Genomic DNA, 14,982 nt, shown 5'->3' with positions numbered 1-14,982 from the left:
GTTACGATTCTGAGATTGAAATCATCTTCTTTTGAAGCAGATTAACTTTAATGCACCAAGGATTCTTAGATTTGTCAAAATTCACTAAAATTCACTTCTGCATTTTATTGTGGAAAAACTTAACATTTCTTAAGAAATCAACTGACCAGTAAATTGGCCAAATGTGGCAAATATTGCAGGGTATTATGTATAAAAATTTCTCTGTAATACTTTATAGATTTGAGCAGAGATGATGCAGATAACTGGTTTATCACACAACAGCAAGAGGCTTTTGAAAGGCACTGCTAGACTATGTTGTTATGTCTTCTGCCCAGTGTTGTCCAGCTGAGGTCGGTCCATAAACAGGATTCTGTTGTGTGATGGAGCTCTTTCCAGCTCCAGCACTGTGATGTTGTTTGGCTGAGTGGCACTAAGATAAGGTCCGGGGACATACAGCGTCTGCTGGGGGCCCCTCTGCGGCCAATACCTTCCTAAGTTCACCCCATTTATCCACACCTGACCCTGAGAGAGAAGAACAGAATTACACAAAACTGGTCAAGTCTCAAACAATAACAAATACTAGACATTCTTTATTATATGAATAATGTGCCTGACCTTAGTCCATCCATTAAGTTTTACAAAAGTGTCCCATGCAAGGCCGTTAGGCTTCAAGGTTCCCGAGTAGATCATTGGTCCGTCTCCTGCTTCCATCCCTGGCCCTGAGGGAGCCGACTGCAGCCAGCCATTGGCTACTGCAGTGTCAATGTCCAGTGGGTAGATCGACCAATCAGTGAGCACGTCATTTCCCAAAATGAGGTTACCCAAGAGACCCTGAAAAATAGAGAGGAAGTAGACATGATGTATAATTTCTAATTTCCTTTATTCTAAAGATGGTTTAAGGAATATTAGCAAATACTGAACAATGTTATATATAGTATAACTTACCTTATTATCATTGATATAACTGCCAAAATTAACCCTGCCCATGTTCTCCACTAGTATGTCCAACTGATCGCCTTGACATCCTGTAACATTCATCACCAGTGCAGTGTCCCTCTCCATAATCCCTTGGTACACCTACTCATAGACAACTTTAGTTTCAATCAAGATTTTCCAAATCCATGGTTAGTATAATAGTTAAGTATAGGTCCCTGGGTTCAAATAAACAGTTAAACACAAATTAAACAGTAAAAGTAAACATTGGCTCGTCTTTCTCCATTTGTCTTTAAGGTGTATTTTGTCTTATTTAAACCGTAATCATGTTGTTAGGTGCAATGTTGCATCTTGCACACTTCAAACCTGCAAACATCTGTATACAAACCACACTTAGGATTCATTAAACTATAATATTAATAACGCCGGAGCCTCATCTCATTTTCACCATTTTATTTTATTCAAACTTTTTATCTTAAGTACTGGGGAAATGAAAAATGAATGGGTATGGGTATATTTCCCTCCGCACTTCCTTTGAAGTGATGCATCAAAGTTCCTTTATTCCCTATGCTGTACGAAATGCATTTTGAACTTCCTTCGGATTTAAATCTCACTCAAAATGGTGGAATACCCTGTGAAGCACAGCGTTTAAAGGAATAGTTGTATGGATTCATTTTTTTATGGATGGATGCATTTTTTTTTTGTCTTCAAAATGTGGCCACCCATTCACAACCATTATAAACCTTGGATATAAACTAAGGATATTATATCTCTGATTGTGTTTGTGTGAAATAATATACGCCTAGGATGGCTTATAAGTGAGTTAGAGTGAGTAAATCATGGGATAATTTTCATTTTTGGGTGAACTATCCCTTTAACTCCACTTTTATACACATACTCGCAAACTTCCCTAAGCACTTCCCAACAGGGGAATCACTGTCGCCATTTTAAAGTGTGTTCAACTTCGTCAAGTGGACAAAAGAAGTTTATCTGGGCAGCAAGTCTACTCATATGTACACTTCAGGCAGATCCACAGACCACAATGCAACACGATTGTTACATTACAGCAGCAACTCGCAGTGCTCACGCTTAATTTATTGATCAAGGGCTTAGGGCGTTCCATTTAAACCCATCGCAAGGGTTCCCCCAGTAGTAAGCACTTGTGCAATGTAAGCAATGACGTACATCCGATCAAACAAGGCGGAGGGAAGTTAGCGTGGGAAGGGCATTAAAAAAAGTGAACTTAAGCGCAGCCACTGTCAAATGGAATGCATCTAATAATTTCAATGGCTCATCTTAAATCACACAATAGTCTTTGTCTTTATACTGACACCTACTGGCCTGGATGCATTAAGTTTGTTTATTACCTGCTACTGCTCTAAACTAAAGATGTTTGTCTTTTCTTTCTTTTTGTTTGTTTTTTTCTCTCTCATACTAAACAGTCTTGGAAGGAGGTGTTTTGTGCCATGGGGGCTTGTTACATGATGTTATGTTACCCGTTCTATTTAGAATTAAGTCATCTCATGTGAGTGTACATTGTTTTAAACATATTTTCAAAATGATTATTCCTTTCTTCAAGTGTACAAATGTGTACATCAGAACATAAATACCTGAGTGCACCTTTAAACTGCAAACGGTGGTTTTTGGTAATACACACTGTTGTAGTGTCTGACTAACCATGGCGAGAACAAAACATTGTGTTAGCGTGACCCAAACAAGTGGTCTGCTCACCCCATTCACAGAGACGTATGCACGATCATGGATGCCATTGAGGGGCGAGATGAGAGGGGTCGGCTCAGGAACATTCCGTGGCAGTGTCGTTCGGTAAAGCATAAAGCCATAGTACTGCACAAAGTTGACATAACACAAGCTCAGACCAGCTTTTACACTTATCCAAGACCAGCCTCCAAAGCCCATACCATATATCCACATCTATAGCTATTTATGAGAAAATACAACATTGGCCTTTATTGGTTATAATTACATTCGTAAACTGTATTAAGTTTTTTTTAAATATCCTACTTGTTTAATCTCCTCAAACATCAAAGGATATCGAGATCGTACAGGACCTTGCGGTGACAGCGTATCCAACAAGCTGCTAATGTTGCCGACCTAGGAAAGAACACATGACTTTTATTGGCAAGAAATCATGCAAATTAATAAAGTTTTGCAATGTGAAATATTCACACCTTATGAAGTGTAACAAAGCCATAAGCGAGCTTTGGGGTGGCCGGTGGCATGGGACCAACTGGAATATCACGAAACTGAAAACAAATGCATATTATTACTACATATAAACAGATGTCTGTTTTGTTACTCAAAAGATGTAGTTACAAATTCTAGCTATGGGTGAGTAGTAGTGTCATACTAGGTATGGGTGAGTAGTATCAATACAATTTTATTTCACAGTAACGTCTCACTATTTTTTGCTGGAAATAAAAAAACAAAACAAATCAGAACCAAAAAATGTTTATATATTAATGATCTATGTTGTAATGTTTCAGATGATCCAGTGAATCTTTTATTTGGAACCTGATGGATGCAAACCAATATATATGATTATTCATAAATTCTTTGTCACTCTTTCATGTGAATAACATACAAAAGTTTTTTCTGTTATAGCAAAGTATACCATTCAACAGTTTGGGGTCAGTAATTATTTTTTTTTTTTTTGTAAAATAAATAAATACTTTTATTCAGCAAGGATGCATTAGAAGTAATATTAAAGACATGTATAACCATACAAAATATGTATATTTCAAATAAATGCTGCTCTATTTGTCAAAGAATACTGAAAAAATGATTCCGTTTCCACAAAAATATTTAACATTGATAAAAATAAGAAATGTTTCTTGAGCACCAAATCAGCATAATTAGAATGATTTCTGAAGGATCGTGTGTCTTTGAAGACTGTTATTTAATATAGAAAGTTATTAAAACAGTTATTTTAAACTGTAATAATATTTCACAAAATTACTGTTTTTACTGAATTTGATCACTTGGTGAGCATGACTTTCAAAAACATTAAAAAAACATACTGACCCCAAAATTTTGAACGATACAGTCATACCTTCCAGCCCTACCACCCATTTTCTTCCCCTGTAAATCAGATACTGTCATACATGAATAGATGTTCATTCAGAATGTATTATATTTCGTACGTTCTTACATTCTTAATGACATCTCTGATGGCAAGCAGTTTGTCAGTTGGGTCTCCGGCCTCTGATAAAGGTGCATTGTAATCATAACTGGTCACCACAGACCGAAACCTGGTATCATGGTCCGCTCCTGCGAGTGATAACATTACAGTTGCACATTAAGATGACTGCATTACCAGATATTGTCATGGTTATGAGAACAGGTGCACTGAGAGAGCATTATACCATTCCAGTAGCCAAAGTTCGTTCCTCCCTCAAACATGTACCTACGATTAGAAGAAAACCCTTTATTACTTTATTTTGAATTTAAGTACAAAGACAAACAAACTAATGGCTTTACACTCATTCTATAGAAAATGTTACTTACATGTTCACACTGGCACCCATGGACAACATCTCTCCCAGCATTTTGCTCACTTTGCCAGTGTCCACAGAAGCATGTTTGTCACCCCAGTGATCCAACCAGCCCGTGTAGAACTCAGAATTCACCTGAAATCATGACACATGAATTACTGCCACATCTTACAGCTCAAAAAATAGAAAAATAAACAATCAATACATGAATGTTTTCTAAAACATCTTACTTACCAGCGGGCCTTTAGGCTCGAACCTCCTTTGACGGATGAAGGCTGTAGTTATATTGGTGTCTGAAGGGGAAAAATGTTACAGTGTGAATAGCATCACAAGGAATTTGTGTGACTTTTCACATCCAAGTTTGAGCATTTACTATATTTTTAAGGCTATAAATTTTAGAGAGGTAGAGATCAAGCAATAGTTGTTGTTGTTTTTTTGTTTTGTTTTTTTAAATAGTCGGATACTGATTATTTGATGTTTAAGTGTCCATACTATGGCTGATATAAAGAAACTTTTAAAAGATTTAAACGATTATTTGAAAGATTATTTTTGTTGTATTTTTTACACAATAATGAAAAAACATTAGACATAACATCATATTTATTATGCATGCTTTAAAGATGCCCTAGAATTAAAAATTGAATTTATCTTGGCATAGTTGAATAACTAGAGTTCAGTACATTGAAATGACATACAGTGAGTCTCAAACTCCATTGTTTCCTCCTTCTTATGTAAATCTCATTTGTTTAAAAGACCTCCGAAGAACAGGCGAATCTCAACATAACACCGACTGTTACGTAACAGTCGGGATCATTAATATGTACGCCCCAATATTTGTATATGCCAGCTCATGATCAAGGCATTACACAAGGGCAGCCAGTATTAACGTCTGGATGTGCACAGCTGAATCATCAGACTAGGTAAGCAAGCAAGAACAATAGCGAAAAATGGCAGATGGAGCAATAATAACTGACATGATTCATGATAACATGATATTTTAGTGATATTTGTAAATTGTCTTTCTAAATGTTTCGTTAGCATATTGCTAATGTACTGTTAAATGTGGTTAAAGTTACCATCGTTTATTACTGTATTCACAGAGACGACTGTCGTTGTTTTAATTTTTAAACACTTGCAGTCTGTATAATTCATAAACACAACTTCATTCTTTATAAATCTCTCCAACAGTGTGTAATGTTAGCTTTAGCCACGGAGCACTATCAAACTCATTCAGAATCAAATGTAAACATCCCAATAAACACTGTACTTACGTGATTAGACATGCTGCATGACAAACACTTTGTAAAGATCCATTTTGAGGGTTATATTAGCTGTGTAAACTTTGTTTATGCTGTTTAAGGCAGTCGCGAGCTCCGTGGGCGGGGAGCGCAAGCATTTAAAGGGGCCGTAGCCTGAATCGGCTCATATTTAATAATGCCCCAAAATAGGCAGTTAAAAAAATTTATTTAAAAAAATCTATTATTTTGCGCTGAAAGGTATTTTGAGGTATTTTGAGCTGAAACTTCACAGACACATTCAGGGGACACCTTAGACTTATATTACATCTTTTAAAAAAGACGTTCTACGGCACCTTTAAAGATATTTAATTTTATATTTAATTATATTTATATTTAATAATACCATTTAATTATTATTAATTTAATAATGATATTACTAGTATTAGTATTAATAATAATTGTTTAATTTAATTATATTTATTTATTTATAAATAAATGTATAGAGTGTATTTTATTTATTAAATTACAATTTTTGATCTATAATTTAAATTATAAAGTTTTTTGCAATTAAATATTTGCCAATCGTCTTTGTTTTGTGAATAAATTACTCTCAATATGAGAACAAATTGCTGTTATGTAAAAGTTGAGTAATTTTTGTAAACAACAACATTATCTGAATAAGTTGGTCATTGGTAACTGTTTTTTTTTTTTTTTTAATCTTATCAAAATAATTTATAATGAATTTTAGAACTGCAATTTTTGGTTATGGCATTACACTGGATATGCATTAGTGACAAGGGTTAAAATCTAGTTAAAATGTCTTAAAAATACTGCAGAGGTCAGTACAATTTAGACAGAACTGACCTCACTTCTGCCTTACCTGTGCCAAAGTCTATAGTGGCGTACAGACCCTCAAGTGTACCACAGTTCATCTCTTTATCCGTGTTCCCATCTGTAGTAAAGAGAACGACGTCCTCCCCCAGGAATACACGGAACAGAGTGTGAAGATGCCGCATGTAGTTATAATCACAAGCGAAGTAGCTGCCATATTCATTCTCAACCTGATAAACGAATAAACATGCAACATTTGACCGCCATACTTGTCTATACACTGTAAAGCACTGTTAACATGTCAACACCCAACATAAGTACAATACACAGGCTGTCAGTCCTACAAAACATGAGCATCAGTCACTGTAATAAGTTCTTTGTTATTATGCACAATTGCTTACTCAGTAAATAAATATTATTGTAATTTTTTCTTTGGGTGGAGCAGCATAGTAGTTAAATATCTGAGCTGGTTACAAAATATTTGTTAGTTCTAACCCAGCTATCAACATTGTATCCTTGAGAACGTCATGCCAGGTTCATCCAGGGAGACTGACCCCTTAATTTGGAGACTATACTGTACCTTGTATTGGACAAATATGCCTTGTAATGCTTGTACACTTGCTTACTAAATGCTAGCTCTATATTGTACCTGCACACTGATGATATTTCCTCCATTCTGATAAAGCCACGGTCTCATCCTACGGAGCAGCTCAGCCAACCAGTCACTCGCTGCCTGTAAAAAGTCTGAAAGAGACAAACACTGCCATTAAAGACAGGCCTGACCCTATGTGAAGTCATGTCTCATGCAGAAGGAACACATTACCTGTGTCAGCTGAACGGAGGATAATGTTTGGCTTTTGTAGCAACCAGGCAGGCAAACCACCCTATCAGATACATAAGAACCCACAATTTACAACTCACAAAATAACAATCACACAGCTGTCTTTTGTGTTGTGACCAGAACTAATTATTATTAGTATTATAAATCAAATCCTTGCACCATTTTCCAAATCTTCATAACACTACAACAGTGGTTCTCAACTAAGGGTCAGGTTTCACCTTGGGGCCTCAGCAAACATCCAAGGGGGTGCCCAAGTATATTTCTTATTTTAAAGGATTAGTTCACTTTCAAATTAAAATTTCCTGATAATTTACTCACCCCCATGTCATCCATGATGTTCATGTCTTTCTTCAGTTGAAAAGAAATTAAGGTTTTTGATGAAAACATTCCAGGATTTTTCTCCACATAGTGGACTTCAATGGAGCCCAAATGGTTAAAGGTCAAAATTACAGTTTACAGTGATCCCAGACGAGGAATAAGGGTCTTATCTAGAGAAACCATCACTCATTTTCTAAAGGAAAAAATATATATATATATTAGTTTTAACAATAAATGCTCATCTTGAACTAGCTCTCTTCTTCTTCTTCTTCTTCTCTATTAGAATTGCAGCAGTGTAGACACTGCTAAGTGTATTACTGCCCTCCACAGTTTAAAGTTTGAACTAATTGTTATATATTTGCACTAGCATATTGTATATGACAATTTAGTTCAAACTTTGACCTGTGGAGGGCAGTAATACACTTAGCAGTGTCTACACTGCTGGAATTCAAATAGAGAAGAAGAGAGCTAGTTCAAGATGAGAATTTGTGGTTAAAACTTATAAAATTTTAAAAAGTTTTTTAGAAAATGAGTGATGGTTTCTCTAGATAAGACCCTTATTTCTCGTCTGGGATCACTGTAAACTGTAATTTTGACCTTCAACCGTTTGGGCTCCATTGAAGTTCAATATATGGAGAAAAATCCTGGAATGTTTTCATCAAAAACATTAATTTCTTTTCGACTGAAGAAAGAAAGACATGAACGTCTTGGATGACATGGGAGTGAGTAAATTATCAGGAAAATTTAATTTGAAAGTGAACTAATCCTTTAATTCATAGTCTCAACAACTGTTTTTTGGTCTTGAAAAACTTGGATAAATGAGGTAGCCTAATTTGATTTCTAGACCAAGAAAAGTCATGTAAAATAATAATGTAAAAAAATACTCAAGGCTCCATTTTATTGGGTAAAAACTACTAAAAACTAGCAAATATAAAGTATAAAAAATAAATACATAAATAAAAAAAAAAATAAAAAACCTCTTATCCTCCTCATTCAGAAAATCAAAGACAATTGAAAAAGTCATTGAGCCCATAATGAACATCATTGAGGACATTAGGCCTTGGAGTTCAAAGGTTGAGAACCACTGACTTTTGCCACGATTTAGCCTGGAGTAGTCGATAATAGTTGCCGAAAGTTATAGCCAGATTTATGGCAGTCTGAGTTGACAGATTTCACTAAATTTGTAGTGTATGATGAGCACAGAGTCTGATTTTTTTAGCTTTAGACTAAGATTCCATTCAGTCAGAGAAGATCAAACAGGTTTGATATTTTGAGCCGATTTTAAAATACATACATACACTGCGTCCGAAATAGAACACTTCCCTACTAGGAAAAGCAGAGTAATATGTACAAACACATAATATTAGAAAAAACTTGTGTAGTGCATTTCATACTTTAAAGGGTTAATTCACCCAAAAATGAAAATAATGTCATTTATCACTCACCCTCATGTCGTTCCACACCCGTAAGACATTCGTTCATCTTCGGAACACAAATTAAGATATTTTTGATAAAATCCGATGACTCAGTGAGGCCTGCATTCAAAGCAATGACATTTCCTCTCTCAAGATCCATAAAGGTACTAAAAACATATTTAAAACAGTTCATGTGAGTTCAGTAGTTCTACCTTAATATTATAAAGCGACAACAATATTTTTGTGCGCCAAAAATTTTAAATAACGGTCTTTTCAACAATATAGTGATGGGCCGATTTCAAAACACTGCTTCATGAAGCTTTAATCTAAAATATCTTGTGTTCCGAAGAGGAATGAAGGTCTTACGGGTGTAGAACGACATGAGGGTGAGTAATTAATGACATTTTCATTTTTGGGTGAACTAACCCTTTAAGCAATACAATACATTTGTGGAGGAAAAAATATCAATGTGCTTTTCTAATAACACCTTTTCTGATTTTTCTGTATATAATGACTTAATTTTTAGTCTTTTTCTCCCACAAAACTATTGTATGACTTCAAGAGACTCAGAATATAGTGCACAAGCCTATAAACTACTTTTATAATGTCATTTTTGGAGCTTGACAGACCCTGGTCACCATTTACTTTCATTGTACAGAAGGAAGAGCATGAACATTCTGCTAAACATCTCATTCTCTGTTCTATGGGAGAAAGAAAGTCATATAGGTTTGGAACGATATGAAGGTGTGTATAAGAAAATATAATTTTTGGATGAACTATTCCTTTAAAACATAATTCCTGAGAAGTCATAATCTCATAATCACACTCAGAGACACATGACACCATCCGACATCACATCACATTTCAAAACCATTCAAATTTAGCAACATAAGGAAATAACCGTCACCATTTCCCATTCTGCACAGATGTACGGCCCTGGTCGCAGGATGACTAACAGCCCTGTCTGATTGGCCAAGTTCAAGAAGTACTCAAGGTCTCTGTCTCCTGCAAAGTTGAACAAACCCTGCACAGTCTCATGGAAGTTCCACGGCACATACCTGCATGAAAGCATTTAAAAGATTTTTGGCAAGATGTGTAACACAAGTATGTACTTAATGTTTGCAGTGCTGGTTTTTCCACGTACACCTGAATAGCATTGAGTCCAGCCATGTACATCTTGAGCAACCTGTCCTTCCAATATTCCCGAGGGATGCGCGAGTAGTGGATGCTTCCTGAAATGTACTGAAATGGTTTTCCATCCTTTTGGAAGCAGTTGTTCTTGTAGTCGATGGAAAATGAGCGTGAATCTGCCTTAAAACAGAAAAGTAATGCAGTAAAAAATGTGGAGGGTGTTTGTAGCTGGATTAATCCACTTGACTCACAAACATATTTAAAAATATTATAAACAGTATATGATAGATTGCATTCACAATGAACATGTTTTTTTTAACAACACTATAAATGACTATATAAAATTATAATTACTTATCCAGACCTAAGAATTACAATTTAAAAATATCCCTGATATTTTTCAGGTTTCTATGAGCCCTGTCACATGAATTTGGCTCTTATGTCTAAATTACACGTCAGGATCTCTTCATAATGAAAACGAATTGATCTGTGTGTAAAGGTGATAGATGTATACTTTAAATCAGGTACTTACCAACACAAAAAATATTGGCAACATGCACAGACTTATTAAAACGAAAGTTATTTGTGACTTCATCTCTAAATCAAACTGATAAGACGCAGTAACACTCTTCCGTTTGGCATTATGATTCCAGCGCGTGATTGTAACGTGTCAGGAAATAATATTACAACTGCTCAAACTTTTCCCTTCTGTCATTTTTGCATAAAGCTGTCCACTTTCACTCTACAATAGATTTGCAGCGTTTCTTCTCTTTGAACATGACGGTCATGTGATTGTATTCTGTTTAGTCCTAATCTGGGTCCTAAAGTCCGCCTGATCAGGTCTGAACTTCATTTTCAGCGATTAATTTTTTTTAACACGGTAAGTGAAGTGTATTTTCATAAATGCACAACTGTAACAAAGCAGCCTACAGTAGCTCAATGAACAATACTTGGTGGAAGAGTTGTTTATTATGATTATCCTATTTAAAATAATGTATGTATTGAAATAATAATAATTATTTATTTAAATAATTTAGTCAACCTGTATTATCATATTTTTCACAAGTGGTGCTTGCTGCAAAACCAAATGACCTCCAGCTCCACCTCTCTGGAGCTCTAGGGTCGAGCTTAACCTGTTTGGGTGGAGAGATAGGTGGTGCGTTCCACACGGGATATATCACCCTCCGAAGGGCACTTCGGAGTAAAAACTATCATGGCCATATTGAAAGGTCGTTCCAAACCGAAGTGCTCAAAACCAACCACTTCAAAGGGCCCTTCAGAATTTCGAAGGGTACAACTGATGGACACTTCGGGCCCCCATGATCCTTTGCACAGGGAAGTTGTTTGACGTCACAGAATGGGTACAGGAGGCGCAGAGTTCGATTTTAACTATAAATGTATAGATAGTATTTTTATATACTACTGTACGAGTTAGATTTGGTACATTATTATGGTCAAAATGATCGATAATGTACTCAACAAAAATACTTAACAGCTACCTTTATCAGTCCATTCAAATGTTTCAAAGGACAAAGGCGCTTCCTTGATTGTATCGTTAAAGGATTAGTTCACTTTCAAATTAAAATTTCCTGATAATTTACTCACCCCCATGTCATCCAAGATGTTCATGTCTTTCTTTCTTCAGTCGAAAAGAAATTAAGGTTTTTGATGAAAACATTCCAGGATTTTTCTCCATATATTGAACTTCAATGGAGCCCAAACGGTTGAAGGTCAAAATTACAGTTTACAGTGATCCCAGACGAGAAATAAGGGTCTTTTCTAGAGAAACCATCGCTCATTTTCTAAAAAACTTTTTAAAATTTTATACGTTTTAACCACAAATTCTCATCTTGAACTAGCTCTCTTCTTCTCTATTTGAATTCCAGCAGTGTAGACACTGCTAAGTGTATTACTGCCCTCCACAGGTCAAAGTTTGAACTAAATTGTCATATTCAATATGACAGTGCAAGTATAAAACAATTAGTTAAAACTTGAATCTGTAGAGGGCAGTAATACACTTAGCAGTGTCTGCTGGAATTCAAATATATATATATATATATATATATATATTTTTTTTTTTAGAAAATTAGTGATGGTTTCGCTAGATAAGACTCTTAAGGGGGTCACACACCGGACGGGAAACTCGGCGCCACGCAGCGCCACGCCGCGTCTCAGGTATCTCACACCGGCCGCGCACATTATATACGCGCGAGCTCAATTTTGACTCGACTCCTGATAGAAGAGCTGCACAATGGGAGTGTTTTACGTCAACAAGGAAACGTTACATGCCTATGCTTTAATATTTCGCACTGAGGTTAGTGTACATGGAAAAATGGCACAACAAAGCAAAAGGAAAGAAAAAGCTACGTTTATTATACATTTTTAGACTTTATTCAAGCTGTTAAACTAAGAATGTGAAACTGATGTATCTTGCAGCACAGGGTAAAGTCAGTATGTACATTAACGATGATTTGAGAGAAATATAATATACATTTAATGTAAAACAATGTAAATGGCGCTGTGTGGCGCGGCAGGATTTTAAACAACTTCCTGAGTCGTTGCTGGGCGCCGCGGACAGGCGCCGAATGTCGCCGCCGGTGTGTGTACTCTCATAGAAAACAATGCGTTCGAATTTCAAAGACGTGGCGCGACGCTGCGCGGCGCCAAGCTACGCGTCCGGTGTGCGACCCCCTTTATTCCTCGTCTGGGATCATGTAGAACATTTTGAAGCTGCAATGAAACTGTAATTTTGACCTTCAACCATTTGGGCTCCATTGAAGTCCACTATATGGAGAAAAATCCTGGAATGTTTTCATCAAAAACCTTAATTTCTTTTCGACTGAAGAAAGAAAGACATGAACATCTTGGATGACATGGGGGTGAGTAAATTATCAAGAAATTTTAATTTGAAAGTGAACTAATCCTTTAAGATGACGCAGAAGTGCGTTCCAAAAGAAGAGGGATTTTTTTTACCCCTACACCCTTCATCCCTTTGAAGCTCTCACTCCGGAGGATAAACCCTTTGAAGGGATTAGGACATAGAGATGAGCCCTTCCGAATGAAACCAAGTGAGGGTTATGGGTAGGGTTAGGGTGTGGTTGGGATGCAGCTCCACCCATCATGCCCATCGTAGGTCAAGAGAGGGGGAGCTGGAGGTTATACTCCACCCATGGCTGCCAAGAACAGACCAGCCTGACCAAGCTGGGACAGTTTAGTGATTCTAGGCAAAGAGTATAAAACCCAAGAGGCGACACTCTGATACTTTTGGGGTAACAACCACTAGATAGCGCGGCCGTCATTATGGGGTGAAAATACTAACTGGACCATAGAATCCTTCATATCTCACGCACCCAAAATCGGCGAATTCCACTGCCAAATCAGAAGCGCAATAGAACAGTTTTTTAAATTAAGTCACCAGTAAATTGTATGGCTCCTACAATAAATGTTGTATTGTCTTATATATGTTTTATTTTACCAGTTGTGGAATCCAACCATCTGAGGTAACGTAGTTAGCCTACTTCATTGAGTATTTCCATTTCATGCAACTTTACACATTTATTAATATTAATAATTTATACATTTAAGATTTTCATGTTTGCAGCGAACAATATATTTCAGGTGGAGTAATAATAGTATTACTCCACTAGGTCTGAATTGAAATATATTGTACGTTTTAATGGGTCACACTACAAACATAATGTTGTCCTCATTCAGGTTGGATTTCAGCTTTAATGTACTTTTTTTTTTTTTTTTTTTTTTTTTTTTTTTTTTTACAAAGCAGCTGATATTGCGAAACTAGTGGACTGCCGACTCGCTTTCACCACAAAATGGCGGAAACGCAGGGCTGCTGCTGGGCGCCGGTGTTGCAATGGAACGTTCTATTGAGTGTCACTTCTTGTTAGTGTGTTCTTGTTAGGGTTAGGGGCCACTGGTCATGGGGCCAGGGCCCACAATGGTCTTAGCAAACTTCCAACTGGGTTTCTTACAGTGGTGTAAAGTGTTTGACTACTTATGTAATTAGTTATTGTACTTAAGTATCTTTTTGGCGTCTTTGTAGTTTTACTGAGTATCAAAGATAGCAACTTAGCTATTCTCTACTTGACAAAGTACTCTTTACTCCAATACATTTGTTACGAGTAATGAAATTATTCGTTACATTTGGCATGGCACATAACTTTTTCTGTAGCAGTTGCTTCTGCTGTGATATCGCCATCTGTGCATTAAAAGTAGCCTACTATATCTTGTACAATGTGCCCTTATACTCACCCAAACTCGTCAACAAGGATACTTTACGCGCATGTTAGTGCATTAGCAGGTAGTTGTGAATCACAGGTGTTTCTTATGAGATGGGGACATGGTGCAGCTGGTGATGAGAACGAAACCAGTCGAGTGCAAGTAGACATTATTTTATTTATCCAACTATACGAAGAGACCATTTTGAAGGATATTGGTTTACTTGAGCTGAAATGAGACTTGAGTGTTTGTTGACGTTTTAAAGACTGTTGTCAACCTTGATTTATTGCTGAGGTGTTCGTTTTTTCTTTTTTTTTTCCAAAAATCACCTATTTCATATTTTCACTGGCTGCCATGTCTCTTGGTGTTAAGGGAAATCTTGAGCCTACATTCAGTACGAGTAAAATACTTGGGAGTACAGTTAAAATACTCTAGTTTAAGACTTTTAGTCAAGTTGTATTGGAACTGGTGACTTAACTTGTAATGGCGTCGTTTTCCATGTAATGTATCTGTACTTTTACTCTGGTTTTTAGGTAGCCGATATTCTTTAC

At 36.4% G+C, this 14,982-nt stretch overlaps 1 protein-coding gene across 1 annotated transcript; it reads right to left on the bottom strand.

The window, feature by feature from the left end:
* Positions 1-85: 85 nt before the first annotated feature.
* On the bottom strand, positions 86-10,959 carry glb1l (galactosidase, beta 1-like). The gene is made up of 16 exons (XM_067408765.1): positions 10,731-10,959; positions 10,212-10,378; positions 9,975-10,125; positions 7,317-7,377; positions 7,143-7,237; positions 6,543-6,723; positions 4,659-4,717; positions 4,438-4,559; positions 4,296-4,336; positions 4,082-4,200; positions 3,102-3,176; positions 2,935-3,024; positions 2,644-2,757; positions 925-1,056; positions 595-810; positions 86-501 (listed from the first exon to the last, which is right to left on the bottom strand). The coding sequence occupies exons 1-16, from the start codon at positions 10,791-10,793 to the stop codon at positions 298-300; spliced, it is 1,890 nt and encodes a 629-aa protein (XP_067264866.1). The 5' UTR covers positions 10,794-10,959; the 3' UTR covers positions 86-297.
* Between the last annotated feature and the right edge of the window lie 4,023 nt (positions 10,960-14,982).

The sequence above is a fragment of the Chanodichthys erythropterus genome, chromosome 14 (genome assembly GCF_024489055.1).
Source record: "Chanodichthys erythropterus isolate Z2021 chromosome 14, ASM2448905v1, whole genome shotgun sequence".
Lineage (NCBI taxonomy): Eukaryota > Metazoa > Chordata > Actinopteri > Cypriniformes > Xenocyprididae > Chanodichthys > Chanodichthys erythropterus.
This window is presented reverse-complemented; position numbering and strand designations above follow the sequence as displayed.

Coding starts and splice junctions, on each gene's coding strand:
- glb1l (XM_067408765.1), bottom strand. CDS start 10,793: ATGAAGTCACAAATAACTTTCGTTTTAATAAGTCTGTGCATGTTGCCA. Junction 7,378..9,974: donor TCTGTGCAGAATGGGAAATG/GTGACGGTTATT, acceptor TGTATCTGATAG/GGTGGTTTGCCTGCCTGGTT. Junction 4,560..4,658: donor TCGAGCCTAAAGGCCCGCTG/GTAAGTAAGATG, acceptor TCATGATTTCAG/GTGAATTCTGAGTTCTACAC.